A 12,947-nucleotide genomic window follows, 5' to 3' on the forward strand; every position below is an offset into this window, starting at 1 on the left:
CCGTATTTACATGAAGTCATCGTCATCCAAATCGTCTAAGTCACCACCCATATCATCAAACTCGTCCTTCTTGAACCCACCAACATTAGGTCTAGCTGCTGGCTTGGCTTTCTTCTTTCCTGCACCACCACTAGCAGTACCTCCGGTTTTCTTTAATCTAGCTAATCTCTCCTGTTTTTCCTTATCCTTTATAATCACATTCAATGTACTGATAACTTTTCTAGTGTTTTCGACAGATAACGGCTGTGTTAAATCTCTAATCAAATCAATTGCCAAGCTTGATGCATACAAAAGCGAGCTATCATCATTTAATGAGGTCAATGCAGAGCCCACAGTTTTCCTCAATTTCTCGTATTCCTGTTTATTAGTTGGCTGGAACAAAGGGTGATCTTCCAATGGCGTGTCTTTGGTCAACACTGGCTTCCTCAGTGCAGCTTCAGCTTCAGCACGTCTAGCTTTCTCCCTAGGGTGTTCATTAATATCGAAGTCGTCTTCATTGTCATCCGCAGCAACACCAAGTCCCCCAAAAAGATCAGCAGCATTGTTTAAATCGGCAGACAATTCAGCTTTCTTTAAAAGCTCTTTCTTGCTCTTCTCATCTAAATTATCAAATTTCTCCATTTCTTTTCTCTTTTGTTCCTTCTTTCTCTTTGCTTCATCTTCTTTAGCTTTCTGTTCAGCTTTTGCCTTACCTTGTGCTTCCTTCTCTGCTTTCTTCTTTTTTGCTTCTTCTTCTGGGTCAACATCCCAACTTTCTAAAAGTGGATCGTCGTCTTCCTCATCCTCCCACGATGTAGCAGTTTTGCTGTTCGTTGGAATATCGAAATCTTCGTCGTCCCAGGCCATTATCAATGCTTATCTAGTGATACTTCTAGTCCGTTTCGGTGTAAGAACCAAAAAAAAAAGGAAAAAAAAAAAAAATTTTGTCTCTCTGTATTGAATCAGATAGCGCGTGGCTTTGGGGGGTTCTTTTCTTTTTTTGCTCCTCTCTCCCCCAGCTTCCTACCTCCTACAATGTCAATTGAAATTTCAAAGGAATTGAGAATACCAGGAGTGGATAATAATGAGGTTTTTACAAAGTGGATTGCAAGCCAACACATAAAAGGGGATGTTGTAATTGACAAGAGTTTTGGTGTCGGTTTGTATTACAGGGGTAAAAATACCGACACAGCCGACGATCCAGTTATCCTTCGTGTTCCTTCCAAGTCCGCTCTCAATATGGACACTTTGTTAGACTTGCTCACGACATTGAAATCAAGAGACAAGGATCTGGATGTTTCTTTAAAAGAGTCAGACTTGATTGTTAAGTTCCTCGAAATACTCAACCCAGGTACAGAAACGATAATTTTGTTGGCGTATTTATTAGGATTTGAATTTTTGAGACTGGAGGGAGACAAGACATCCAATTATTACTTGTCATCACCATTGAGGAGCTGGGATATTTACTTGGATGTTCTATTGCTGACAAAGGTGTTTTCTTTTGATGATGAACACAACGAGAATGATCCACATGCAAGTAGTTTTACGGAATTGCGTGAAATAGTGTTTGCCGAGTATGAGGACTTCATTACTCAGGCAAAGGCAACACTGCCTGATTTCAAAGTTACCAAGGCTATACCATTTGACAAGTTTTTCCAGCTATTTCAAGCCGTGAGGTCGAGGTCGTTGGAGATCCCAAAGGAGGTTGAAGGAGGAAATCCCGATTCAGAATTTCAAACCAATGTGACGCTAGTACCTATTTTGGATTTTGCAAATCACAACCGTGAAAACAATGCTTACTTTGATGTTGATAGAGAAAATAATGATATTGTGTTGAAGCTAAAGAAAGAGAACGCGTCACAAGAAAATCCATTTGAAGTTTCAATCAGTTACCATCCAATCGATACAAAGCCAGAGTTCTATCTCACATATGGATTCAAATCTGAAACTCAATTGTGATAATTGCTACTTGTATAGGGAATAGATTGACTTTTTTGCAAACATGTATATCGTAGCATATTGATCTACATACGTAAAGAACTGCAAATTGGCACAGTAAAAAAAAATAACAAGTTATACATTAACGTTATATATTATCTAAGCATTAGAAGCAATTGCTTGCTTAATAGCAGATGGGTTAGCTCCAATAACTTTTTGAACTTGTTCTCCGTTCTTGAAGAAGAGCAAGGTTGGCATTGAGCTGATTTCGTATTGTTGAGCAATGTCACTTGATTCGTCAACATCGACCTTGATAAAGTTAACATTGGAGTATTCAGTACTGAATTTTTCCAACAATGGAGCAATCATTTTACATGGACCACACCAAGTAGCGTAAAAATCAACAACGGTAAGACCGACGAATTTTAAAGCTTGTTGGAATTCAGCAGCAGATTTAACGACTTTAACCATTTTAGTAGTATTTGTGTGTATTGAGGTGAATTGATTGGGAAGTGAACTTGCAATTGAATGGCAAAAGAGAAACAAAGTTGTCAATAGTTGGTGGTTTTTTTTTTATATTTGCTTTTTGACAAAAATCAATCTTCTTCTTCATCCGACAGCCAGTTTGATTTGCCGTGCACGCACAATTACGAAATGTTCTAGAGCTACCACTTACAATGTTCCTTAGATTAGTAATCGTGGCCTATATGACGAAAGCTGGAAGCGCAATTACACCATAAAAGTTCATGAACCGTACACCGGGTAACACGTCGTGGTTTGTATTAATAAGCGCTACAGAGGGGGTCATCCAACGATAGGAACCAGCTGTGACTGGTTTAATCTTGGGAAAGGATTTCCAATGACATATAGCCTAGTACGAGACCTCAGTCACGCTGCATGCGCCACAAATTTTTGGGAGAAACGAAGAAGCTGTAGCTGCAAATAATTTACAGTATGCCTTGGGTACCTGTTTCTGTGTCTCGTTTTGCAATGTATGCAAGCCGTAGTTTGGATGCGATTCTTCCTCCTATGTTTTCATTTTACAATTTTTGCTACAAATTAGTGCGAAAATAAAACTATCAACAGATCAGGCCTACTTACCTATCAAAACGTTGATACTTTTCGATTTTCCTTATCTTAATGGATTTGCTACACTATCGACTTTAAACAAAAGGCTTATCATTGAGATTAATCACCTTCATATTAGTACTCGTTCTTAACAAATAGAGCTCAGTCTTTCTACGAAAAGTTACCTCTATTCTACTCCAAGTAAATCAATACAACATCTTTTAATACTGTCTATACAGCTCATACTATGAGCTCTAAAAACTAGCGCTGGCTTCTGAATCAAATGGTGCTGCGCTACAAGTCAATTCAGGACCTTGAGTTATTTGCGATGGTTTGTTTGGGCAGATATCCTCAAATGTTTTATCGGGGTGATTTGACTTGTACTTCTTTGTCTTGTGTTTCTTCTTATGAATCAATACTGGGATGAGTTTCGCATTATCCACTGGGTATTCACGATGCCCAACCACTTTCAATATAGACCCAATTAAACCAGAATGAGAAACTAGACCAATAACCTTGTCCTCTTTACTCAATTCGAAGATGTCACTCAACAAGCTAGCAGCCCTGTATTTGCGATGTTGACCAGTTTCACGAGTTGTATTCGACCACAATTCATCAATATCAGTGAAACCTGCTTCAAAATTCACATACGGCCAGTGGGCTTGAATATAGGCTTTAGGGTGACGTTTGCTCTCTGTTTGAATGCCATAAGTTTCCCTTGCAAACTCTTTGATAGTCGGACCCTGACTCACCAAATCTCCCCAAACGTAATTCCAAGTTTGCAATGTCCTTCTCAATGGACTTGAGTAGTGATGATCTGGGTATGGAAACTGATCAGTAAACTTTATTGACTCAGAAAGCGCCTTGCTTTGAGTAACACCTTCTTGAGTCAATAAAGCGTCCGCCCAAACTTGACCATCGTACCCATCAATGGTTTGCCAGTAACATGTCCAGTCAATTGACGGCGTGTTACATTGGTGGACACCGGCGGCGTGTCTAATGATAAAAAACAACTTGTTATTTTCATCAAGTTGTTCCAAAACATCCTTCCACGAATACCTACTTTTTAACCCAAAGTTATGGGTGTAGTTGACCTGGGAGGATGGAATGGTTGCATCGCTTTGGTCAAAGAATTTGGTTGATGACTTGAACTTGGGTAAGTCATGAAACTTTTCACTGAGAACAATTTGTGCGAATACCGCGGTAAATACGTACATTGTGATGATCATTGTTGTTAAGAACATCTTGATAGTCCAAATTTGAAATTGAAAGTTTTACTGGTAATTCTATGGTTTTTTGTTTGTAAATGAATTTCATGCTATATATACATATTGATTCAGTAGAGTAGGACGCACGTGGAAGACTTATTAGCTTTGTAAAAGTAATAAACAATAGTCTTTTGTAATCAAACCTTGTTAGTTGCAGTAGGCGACAGAAAATTGAGGTTATCTGGAGGTGTCATAAAAAACAAAATGCGGAAACAACTGCTCTAAATGAAGTCTACTCTCCCACCACGTCTCGTCTCCTCACAATTGACCTTTTACGAACAATTAAAGACCACCAGGGTTCCTTGCTGCAAAACTTTTCTGGCCTAAGATACCTGTCCTACTCACCGAATCATCCACAGCTCTTCTCAAAAGTTGCAGCGGCTGTCCAATGTTTACATTTTGTCTTAAATAGGGAGGCGGGTGAAAAAGAAAATTTGGAATTTGCGTTTTACAACCGTCTGGATACAAACCTGGAATAGGAATTTTAGATGGCTATGACCACCCACTTGTATACTGTTCTTTGGAAAACCATGGACTGAAATTACAACTGCAAATGATGTATATTACTTTCCTCCTCAAGTTCTTGTATCACAAAAGTTGATGTTTGAAAAACTCAGTTGGTAGCATAAAAATTGCCTTTCAGGATAAGTCCACTTTTATACTCTATACACCACAACACAATAGATGAGCCTCACACCATCCACAAGCGAGCCCAATTTGGAAACACAAGATTCGCACATGGAGCAAAGGTCCTCTCTGGAACAGATGCAATCACCCGAAGAGGTGATACGAAAGAAACTAGAAACACTACCTCACGACCAGTTAAAGAAGCTAATAAATGACCAGTTAGATTTGGAAATCAGGCTCAAACACAAGGAATTGAACATGGCAAACAATGAGCTCAGCAAGACAGAATCGCAAATGTTGATACTACGAAAGTTTCTCGATATACCAAGTAATGACACATCGAACACCAACAATTTGACGGTAAAGTATTATGATTTACTTAGCAGATCATTGAACGCAACTTATGAAAAATTTAAAGAGATCCCTACAACAGGCCTAGAATCAGCTTCGCTTTCCAATACAGATTTATTGAATCCACCGCTGGGCCACTCGTATAGAACAAGATCAACCACATCATCATTGCGTCCGCCATCTACAACGTCAGTGCCACGAAATTTGAATTTAGGGTGTTTATACCGGAGATCGGATGGGGTCGTAGTGAGGTTGACATGTCCTGATTGCCAGCGTAACAATTTCTCATCCGCACAAGGGTTCTTAAACCACAGCAGAATTGCCCACTCGAAGGAATATACATCACAAGACACTGCGGCTATTAAATGTGGCGAAGTTCTTCCTGACATACCCCAGGACTCGGTCGGTCAAAATAGTATAAAATTGTTGCAGGAAAAGGGATTGGATCCTTCAAAGCATTTAAATGTGAGTGAATTCTTGTTTGCGGAAACCACACCGCTGGAGGAGATCCTTCTGAACTTTGAGTTTCCAAAAAGAGATGACAAAGAGCCAGCCAAATCCACTGCCGGAGAAGACACTCCTCTGAATGAGCTTTTGAAGAAATTGGTCAAAGAAGGCAAAATGAGCCAAGCAGAATATGAAAAGTTGGTTACAGAGACCCGTAAGCCGGTTAACAATGCGCATTTATTCGAAGATGAAGTTGAGAGCAACGAAAGCGAATCACCAATTGGGGAAATCCCAAGCGCTACGTCTTTGGTTAGTCTAAGTGAGAGGAAAAGGCGGCAATCAAGAGGAGGTATCAATATTGCCGTATCAAATGAAGCAGAAGGGGGAGGTTACAATCATGACGGTAGTTCCAACGATGAAGAACCAAATGGAAAAAAAGCTCGAGTCTAGACTTGAGGATCATGATCTGCAAAGCTATAGCTAATATGCAGATGTATGTAGCAGAACAGTAAAATCCTGTTGTAGTGGCCCTTTCCTATTGTGCTCTCAATTTTTTATGTCGCTACCACCCATCTCAATAAAGTTGAAATTTTTTTGCAATTGGAATTCCCTCATCTCAGACTTTCTCCATCTCCATTTCCATCTCCCCCATCATCATACCATGTCAGGCCCCGTTCTCCATTCAAAATTCGACTCCAAAAATGCTCATCTAGCGTCAGTCATACTATCATTAGACACGCACCAAGTGCAAGTTAAATCAGTTCACCCTTCACAAGCATCACTCAATACCTCATTCAACCTTGATAAATCCAATAAAGTTTCCAACTTGAGCTGGATCTCCACCTCACAGGACTCTGTTGAACTCTTGGCATTGTGTTTAGAAAACGGGGGTATATTGGTATACTCGCCATATACAAATGGGGTCATTTCAGAACTAACCACTTCGGCCAATGTTGCAGTGTTGGATTTTTACTACTCCAAAGTGACCAAAACTGGTTGGTCTTGTGATGTACAGGGCAGCATTTATGAATGGGACGTCATACTGTTCCGCTTGTTGCGTACATTCAAAATAAGTGAGATTGTTGAGTCAGTTGAATCAATAAACAGGATATCCAGTTGCATGTACAATTCAGAGCCTCATTTGTTATTAGCTTCCAATTCTATCTATTTGTTCAACATCAAAGCTAAACAAATAAGCAGAACATTTCCAGGACATATCCAACCTATAAGCAGCATCATCTCCTTAGGTAATGATATGTTTATAACCAGTGCCAAAGGTGATCGATTTATGAATTTATACGACTTGAACAAGAGCACAACCAAGGCTATATTTGTTGCCCAGGCAGCTGTTACAAGCTTGGCAATTGGGACCTGTCAGAATGATTCAGTGTTGGCAGCAATAGTGGAAACCGGAAGTGTCGAAGTGTTTAATGGACCACTCTCGGATTCCAATGCCACACCAACTACACCGTCGAGAAAGAAGAGAAAGCAAGTTGGTGCAGTCACACACTCGTCAAACTCCACTGTAAAATTATCCCGATCTCCAAATGAGTACAAAAATCCACAAGACGCCAATCTTGTTATTAACGCAATAAACATTCAGGACGATTCGTTGCTATTCACGTGGATGGAAACAGGCACTATACCTTTTTTTGATTCAATTAAATGGACAGAGTCAGGAAGCTACTTGCTCGATACAAGCAAAACTATATTCAAGAACAAAGCTGATTTGAAACCAAGCCAAAGCTCATCTGTATACGGTCATGACGTGGCAGCCTCCAAACTCTACAACGAGAGCCACGCTATCGTCAATGACGGATCAAATTTGGGAGATTTGGAGGATCAATCAGATGATGAGACGTTGGCAGAAAAGTTTGATAAACTAGCCATGAATAAACAACAACCGCAACGTAAAAAGAAGTTGGAGGAGAATAGAAATGGGATATCATTGTCTATTATATTATCACAAGCACTTCAAAATAATGACCACGCGTTGTTGGAAACAGTATTGCAAACGCGTGACTCTCAGTCTATCCAAAATACCATCGGCAGGTTAAACCCGTACTCTTCGGTGATTTTATTGGACAGATTGAGTGAGAGGATTCAGCGTCAGTCATCGAGGTTCAATCAGTTGAATTACTGGCTTAAGTGGATCTTGGTTATCCATGGCTCCGTGATTGCTAGTTTGCCAAATTTGAATCAGAAGTTGTATTCTTTGCACTCTGTTTTGGCAAAGAAAGCAGATACCTTGCCACGTCTTCTTGAGTTACAGGGAAGATTAAACTTGTTATATGATCAATCATCGTTAAAACAAGATTTGAGTAAGGAAACAAAAGTGGAGGAAGATGAAGACGATGTCGAGTACATTGAAGATCTTGACGATGCTCAATTCAACGGCAAAATTGATGTAGACGAGCTCGGTTCAAGCGAAGAGAGCGAAGCGGAGGATGAAGTCGATGACGATGATGATGAGATCGCATCAATTGACGAGTTGGAAAATGCAAGCGATGCTGAAATTGAGTAGTTACATACGTATATATAGTATCCCCATCAAAGCTTGGAGGATAGTCACATCTTAATAACAGCTCTGATACAGCCTCCCTTGTGCATAGCGTCAAATGCATCATTAATATGATCCAAGTCAAATCTGTCAGTAATAAACTCCTTGACTTTAAGCTTACCATCCAAGTAGTCATCTACAATTCCTGGCAATTGTGATCTTCCTTTTACACCACCAAAGGCGGCACCCTTCCATACTCTACCAGTAACCAATTGGAATGGTCTTGTAGAGATTTCCTTACCAGCAGCAGCGACACCAATGATGATTGAGGTACCCCAACCTTTGTGACAAGCTTCCAAAGCATCCCTCATGACATTGACGTTACCGGTACAGTCAAAAGTGAAATCGCAACCGCCGTCGGTCATTTCGGTCAATTTTTGAACAATAGAAGTTCCTTCTGGTAATTTAGTAGGGTTGACAAAATCAGTGGCTCCGAATTTGGTTGCCCATTCCTTTTTATTGTCACTGATATCAACAACAATGATTTTACCAGCCTGTCTTTCGTGGCATCCTTGAACCACTGACAAACCAACACAACCAGCACCAAAGATAGCAACGTTGTCTCCTTTTTGAACGTTTGCAGTGATTGTTGCTGCACCGTAACCGGTGGTGACACCACATCCTAACAAACACGAAGTGTCAAATGGGGCTTTTGGATTAATTGCAACAACTGAAATATCAGCAACGACAGTATATTGTGAAAAGGTAGAAACACCCATAAAATGAAGAAGCTTCTTACCTTTGCAAGTAAACCTTGAGGTTCCGTCCGGCATAACTCCCTTACCTTGAGTGTTTCTGATTTTGCTACACAAGTTGGTCTTTCCACTCTTGCACATTTTACATTCACCACACTCTGGGGTATACAAGGCAATAACATGGTCTCCTGGCTTGACAGTGGTGACATCATCACCTACTGATTCAACAACACCAGCACCCTCGTGTCCCAAAATAACGGGGAATTCTCCTTCTGGATCAACACCACTCAAGGTGTAAGCGTCTGTGTGACAGACACCGGTGTCATAAATCTTGATACGGACTTCATGTGCCTTGGGAGGAGCAACTTCAATTGTCTCAATGCTCAATGGTTTCTTAGCTTCCCACGCAACTGCGGCTTTACATGTAATTGTCTAAAAACTTTGCTGTTAGTACAACCACCAGGGTAGAAACCGTTGCTCTGGAGTATTTTTTTTTTAAAAATATAAAAATTCAGAGTCCGAGTTTTGCAATTGAGTTATATACATGCTTTTCCTGCTGTTTCAGACATTTGGAAAGAGTTGTTGACCTAATGGTATGTGTTCAATGTAACAAATGAATGTAAGTTTGCTATGACGAGGAGAAATTGAAAAATCAAATTTAGTGAGGGTATTTATATAGTGAAGGGATTGAGTTAGAGCAACGCTTTTATTTACCAGATTGGGTAACATCACGCGGTGGACGCGGCGGATATTATTTTTGCTTTTTATCAGGACTGCAATTTGCTGTCAAACCTGGAAAGTGCTAAGAAAAGCTTTCTCCATTTCGGGCTAGTGTCTCTAGATCCGAGCCATTTAATAGACTGCCTTTTTAACAGGGTAGGAGTAAAAAAAGGAGGGTGGAGGGTCCATACAGTGTATTTCACTTCTTTTGTAGAGAGAGTACACTTGCTCTCATCATCATCGACTGACACATTCTAACCCCTCGTTAAAGTTTCAACAACTCATCTGAAACAAAAATAACTTTATGAGCTTGATAATCTGAATCAATGTGTGCTCAACAAAAATGGTAAAGCAAAAATGTAAATATTTCCTGCCCATCGTTCCCCATCACTTCTCCTCGCCGCAAAAAAGCAATGCTTGTCAAAGGTTTGCCCTTATGCTACACTTCTGCCAGACACAAGTCGTCATCGTCTTTGAGGAAACACTTGCAAAAGGTTAAAGGTGATCCCTTCAACAACAAGAAGCGGGGGGAGTTTTACAGATCGAGAGCCGCCTTTAAACTACTAGAGATTGATGAAAAATTTCACCTCTTCAACAATTGCTGTAACAACATAGTGGACTTGGGGTTTGCCCCAGGAGCGTGGAGCCAGGTTGCCGTTGAGAGACTAGGAAATAGAGATTTCACAATATTGGGGATCGATATCAACCATGCTATTCCGTACAGAGGATGCCATTACATACAAGGAGATGTGACAAAGACGGCCACACACAGCAAGATAAGACAGTTTTTCACAAACAACGATGGTTCAATGCAGCCTCTTGACCTTATTATGAGCGACATGATGGTTAATTGCACTGGACACGATCATTATGATCACATAGGAAACATGGACCTTTGCAATGCCAGTTTAATACTTGCGTTTAATAAATTGCGTGTAGGTGGCAACATGGTAATGAAAGTGTGGCAAGGCTCAGAGCTAAAGTTGCTAGAGGCAAGGATGAAGGTCCTATTTACAAAAAACGTTGCTTTCAAGCCCCATTCCAGCCGATCGGAGTCGAGTGAGTTATATTTTGTTGGTCTTGGTAGGAAAGATTTAAAGAACAAAATACTACTAGCAGATCTATTTAGCGATCCAGAGGAAGTAGAGAAGCTTCAAAGGTGATATGTTTCAGAATGCAAAAAAAGGATAAAGCTATATAAGTTACAAAACTGCACCAAATCCAAAAGTGATCTTTATAGACCTGACGTACATATCTTCAAAATTGTCCCTGACTCTCTCCTCCTCTCCAATTGGAATGCCACTGAATTTGACAACCAATTTGGTTTCTCCGCTGCTTTGAATCATCCTCATGTCCAACTCTGCATAGTGGCCCTCTTTCCAGTCTTGCAATCTCCACAACTCGACGATTTGTTCATTTGGCACCAACTTTAAAAGTTTTCCCAAAACTGCTCCACCAAAAAACCTGAATGATGAACCCTCTTTTGGTGGGAACTGCTCGATTTCTGGATGGGACCTTGTCCATGCGGCAATTCTGGAAGCATCTAGCAACGTGATATAGATCTGCTCTGCTGAGGTGTTGAATGTCGGTTCGAGGTGCAACGTTGTTGTATTGTACTTTGGAACTGACGACTGTGATTTCGTTTGTTGGGCTCCAGCAGGTTTAGACACGGAAGCACTCTTTGCGTCCACTTTTGGTTCAGACTTTGAACCAGACATGCTGCTTTGAGTCAAGTTTGCTTTTGTATAAGTAGAAGTCACTTTTTCTGCCTCCAACTGAATATCCTTGCTGTTTGTTTCGATCAAATCGGGCCCAAATTGTATCAACCGCTTACGCAACTCTGGAATCAACTTTGCCTTGATCAAGTCTGTGATGCTTGAATTTTCGCTTGACTCATTGTAGATACTGATATCAAACACTAATCCATCAGAAGAGCTGTCATATGCCAACTCGGGGACTGTTATTGATCCATTTATGTCGTCAACTTTATCGTTGGACCCTTTAAAGGTCAACACAATTCGAACATCAAACAACGATATCACTTTCCCCTTTCTTTGCGAGACGTCAACGTCACCCTCAACAGAGGAAACATTGGCAACTTGAACTTTTTTAGCACCTTCCTCCACATGCAAACCTGTCAACTTCTCGTCAAAGTATTCCTTAGACCAAGCCAAACAGTTCTTATCGACCCAATGCCAATTATTTGGATTATTCACAACCATGTTTTACTGTGAGTTCTAGTTGTCCAAGATTTCACCGTGGTAGAGTTTGAAGACGAAATAAGTACGCTGAGTCCCAAAATTGCATCGAAAATTCCAGAATGCGCTTAAGTTGCCACAAAAGTGCACTAATTAAAGACATTTGAAAAGTTGTCAGAATAAAACGACCCTACATTTCCATCTGCTCCTACATCAAATTTAAAACATTTCTAGAAAAAAAATCCTTATAAAAGCTACACAGCAGTGTCAACCTCCATGTTGTCAAATGTAACCACTGTTTCCTCGACATCGCAGATGTCACGTACTTTTTGACCCAACACCGCCGTGGTACCTCTTGGAAACTTGTAGTCTTTGCATTTTTTTATCCTCACATTTGGCGTAATGTAGTTTCTCATCAAATGCGCGTCTTTGCCAACCTCCATCACACAGACATCAACATTGGAACCAGAACCCAAGTCATTCCAAATACCGGCTTCGATAGCTCTTGCACATAAATCTATAGCCTCCTCCTTAGTCATGTCTTCTTTGAAGTTTGTTTCCAAAACCGCCATGGCGGCCAAAGAGCCGGAGCCCAAACTTTGATACTTTCCCACATCAGTTGATCCGTGTGCTTGTACTGAGAGTAGGTGAGCTCCTGTAGGATCAACTCCGGCAACAATCAAGTATGCTCCCAAGTGGCCCTGGTATTTGAATAAATGCTGCTTCAACAACGTTACTGCTGTTATTACACGAGGTTGTCTATTCTGCGACAATGCATGTAGTTCCAAATTGGACGCAATCAATTGGGTCACCATTTCTGTATCAGCAGCTGTACCGGCACCCGCACACCATATCTTAGGAGAAAGTCTGTGTAGTTTCTCACAATTCTTGTCTGCAACTATAGGTCCGGCGGTGGCTCTTGTATCAGCAGCAATTACGACACCGTTTTTAAATTGGCACCCGACAATTGTAGTACCTGTAGACGTGGCTTTTGGCTGAGCAAATCCTTTGGTTGTCAAGAATTGGTTTCTCTGGTAGTTTTCAAAGTTTAACCCTGGCATAACGGTGTTGTGGAGTAGACGTAGTTTGGTTTGAT

The 12,947-nt window shown here is 40.6% G+C and overlaps 10 protein-coding genes across 10 annotated transcripts; 4 read left to right on the forward strand and 6 right to left on the reverse strand. All coding sequences in view use genetic code 12, as the record gives it.

The window, feature by feature from the left end:
- Positions 1–6: 6 nt before the first annotated feature.
- On the reverse strand, positions 7–846 carry HCR1 (translation initiation factor eIF3 subunit j; the record flags this gene model as incomplete). Its single annotated transcript, XM_051815743.1, has 1 exon — positions 7–846. The coding sequence occupies one exon, from the start codon at positions 844–846 to the stop codon at positions 7–9; it is 840 nt and encodes a 279-aa protein (XP_051670845.1).
- Positions 847–1,014: 168 nt separating this feature from the next.
- On the forward strand, positions 1,015–1,938 carry CTM1 (cytochrome c lysine N-methyltransferase; the record flags this gene model as incomplete). The annotated part of the gene is made up of 1 exon (XM_051815744.1): positions 1,015–1,938. The coding sequence occupies one exon, from the start codon at positions 1,015–1,017 to the stop codon at positions 1,936–1,938; it is 924 nt and encodes a 307-aa protein (XP_051670846.1).
- Positions 1,939–2,076: 138 nt separating this feature from the next.
- Positions 2,077–2,388, reverse strand: TRX1 (thioredoxin; the record flags this gene model as incomplete). Its single annotated transcript, XM_051815745.1, has 1 exon — positions 2,077–2,388. The coding sequence occupies one exon, from the start codon at positions 2,386–2,388 to the stop codon at positions 2,077–2,079; it is 312 nt and encodes a 103-aa protein (XP_051670847.1).
- An 851-nt stretch (positions 2,389–3,239) lies between these two features.
- CANMA_003560 (phosphoglycerate mutase family protein) lies at positions 3,240–4,202 on the reverse strand (the record flags this gene model as incomplete). Its single annotated transcript, XM_051815746.1, has 1 exon — positions 3,240–4,202. The coding sequence occupies one exon, from the start codon at positions 4,200–4,202 to the stop codon at positions 3,240–3,242; it is 963 nt and encodes a 320-aa protein (XP_051670848.1).
- A 735-nt stretch (positions 4,203–4,937) lies between these two features.
- Positions 4,938–6,128, forward strand: CANMA_003561 (uncharacterized protein; the record flags this gene model as incomplete). The annotated part of the gene is made up of 1 exon (XM_051815747.1): positions 4,938–6,128. One exon carries the CDS (start codon positions 4,938–4,940, stop codon positions 6,126–6,128), a length of 1,191 nt encoding a protein of 396 aa, XP_051670849.1.
- A 211-nt stretch (positions 6,129–6,339) lies between these two features.
- UTP5 (Utp5p) lies at positions 6,340–8,202 on the forward strand (the record flags this gene model as incomplete). The annotated part of the gene is made up of 1 exon (XM_051815748.1): positions 6,340–8,202. One exon carries the CDS (start codon positions 6,340–6,342, stop codon positions 8,200–8,202), a length of 1,863 nt encoding a protein of 620 aa, XP_051670850.1.
- A 44-nt stretch (positions 8,203–8,246) lies between these two features.
- Positions 8,247–9,502, reverse strand: FDH3 (bifunctional alcohol dehydrogenase/S-(hydroxymethyl)glutathione dehydrogenase; the record flags this gene model as incomplete). The annotated part of the gene is made up of 2 exons (XM_051815749.1): positions 8,247–9,349; positions 9,478–9,502. 2 exons carry the CDS (start codon positions 9,500–9,502, stop codon positions 8,247–8,249), a joined length of 1,128 nt encoding a protein of 375 aa, XP_051670851.1.
- A 564-nt stretch (positions 9,503–10,066) lies between these two features.
- CANMA_003564 (21S rRNA (uridine2791-2'-O) methyltransferase) lies at positions 10,067–10,816 on the forward strand (the record flags this gene model as incomplete). Its single annotated transcript, XM_051815750.1, has 1 exon — positions 10,067–10,816. The coding sequence occupies one exon, from the start codon at positions 10,067–10,069 to the stop codon at positions 10,814–10,816; it is 750 nt and encodes a 249-aa protein (XP_051670852.1).
- A 39-nt stretch (positions 10,817–10,855) lies between these two features.
- AHA1 (Aha1p) lies at positions 10,856–11,875 on the reverse strand (the record flags this gene model as incomplete). Its single annotated transcript, XM_051815752.1, has 1 exon — positions 10,856–11,875. The coding sequence occupies one exon, from the start codon at positions 11,873–11,875 to the stop codon at positions 10,856–10,858; it is 1,020 nt and encodes a 339-aa protein (XP_051670853.1).
- Positions 11,876–12,105: 230 nt separating this feature from the next.
- PUP1 (proteasome core particle subunit beta 2) lies at positions 12,106–12,912 on the reverse strand (the record flags this gene model as incomplete). Its single annotated transcript, XM_051815753.1, has 1 exon — positions 12,106–12,912. One exon carries the CDS (start codon positions 12,910–12,912, stop codon positions 12,106–12,108), a length of 807 nt encoding a protein of 268 aa, XP_051670854.1.
- Between the last annotated feature and the right edge of the window lie 35 nt (positions 12,913–12,947).

This window comes from Candida margitis (genome assembly GCF_024628925.1).
Source record: "Candida margitis strain CBS 14175 chromosome Unknown scaffold30, whole genome shotgun sequence".
NCBI lineage: Eukaryota > Fungi > Ascomycota > Pichiomycetes > Serinales > Debaryomycetaceae > Lodderomyces > Lodderomyces margitis.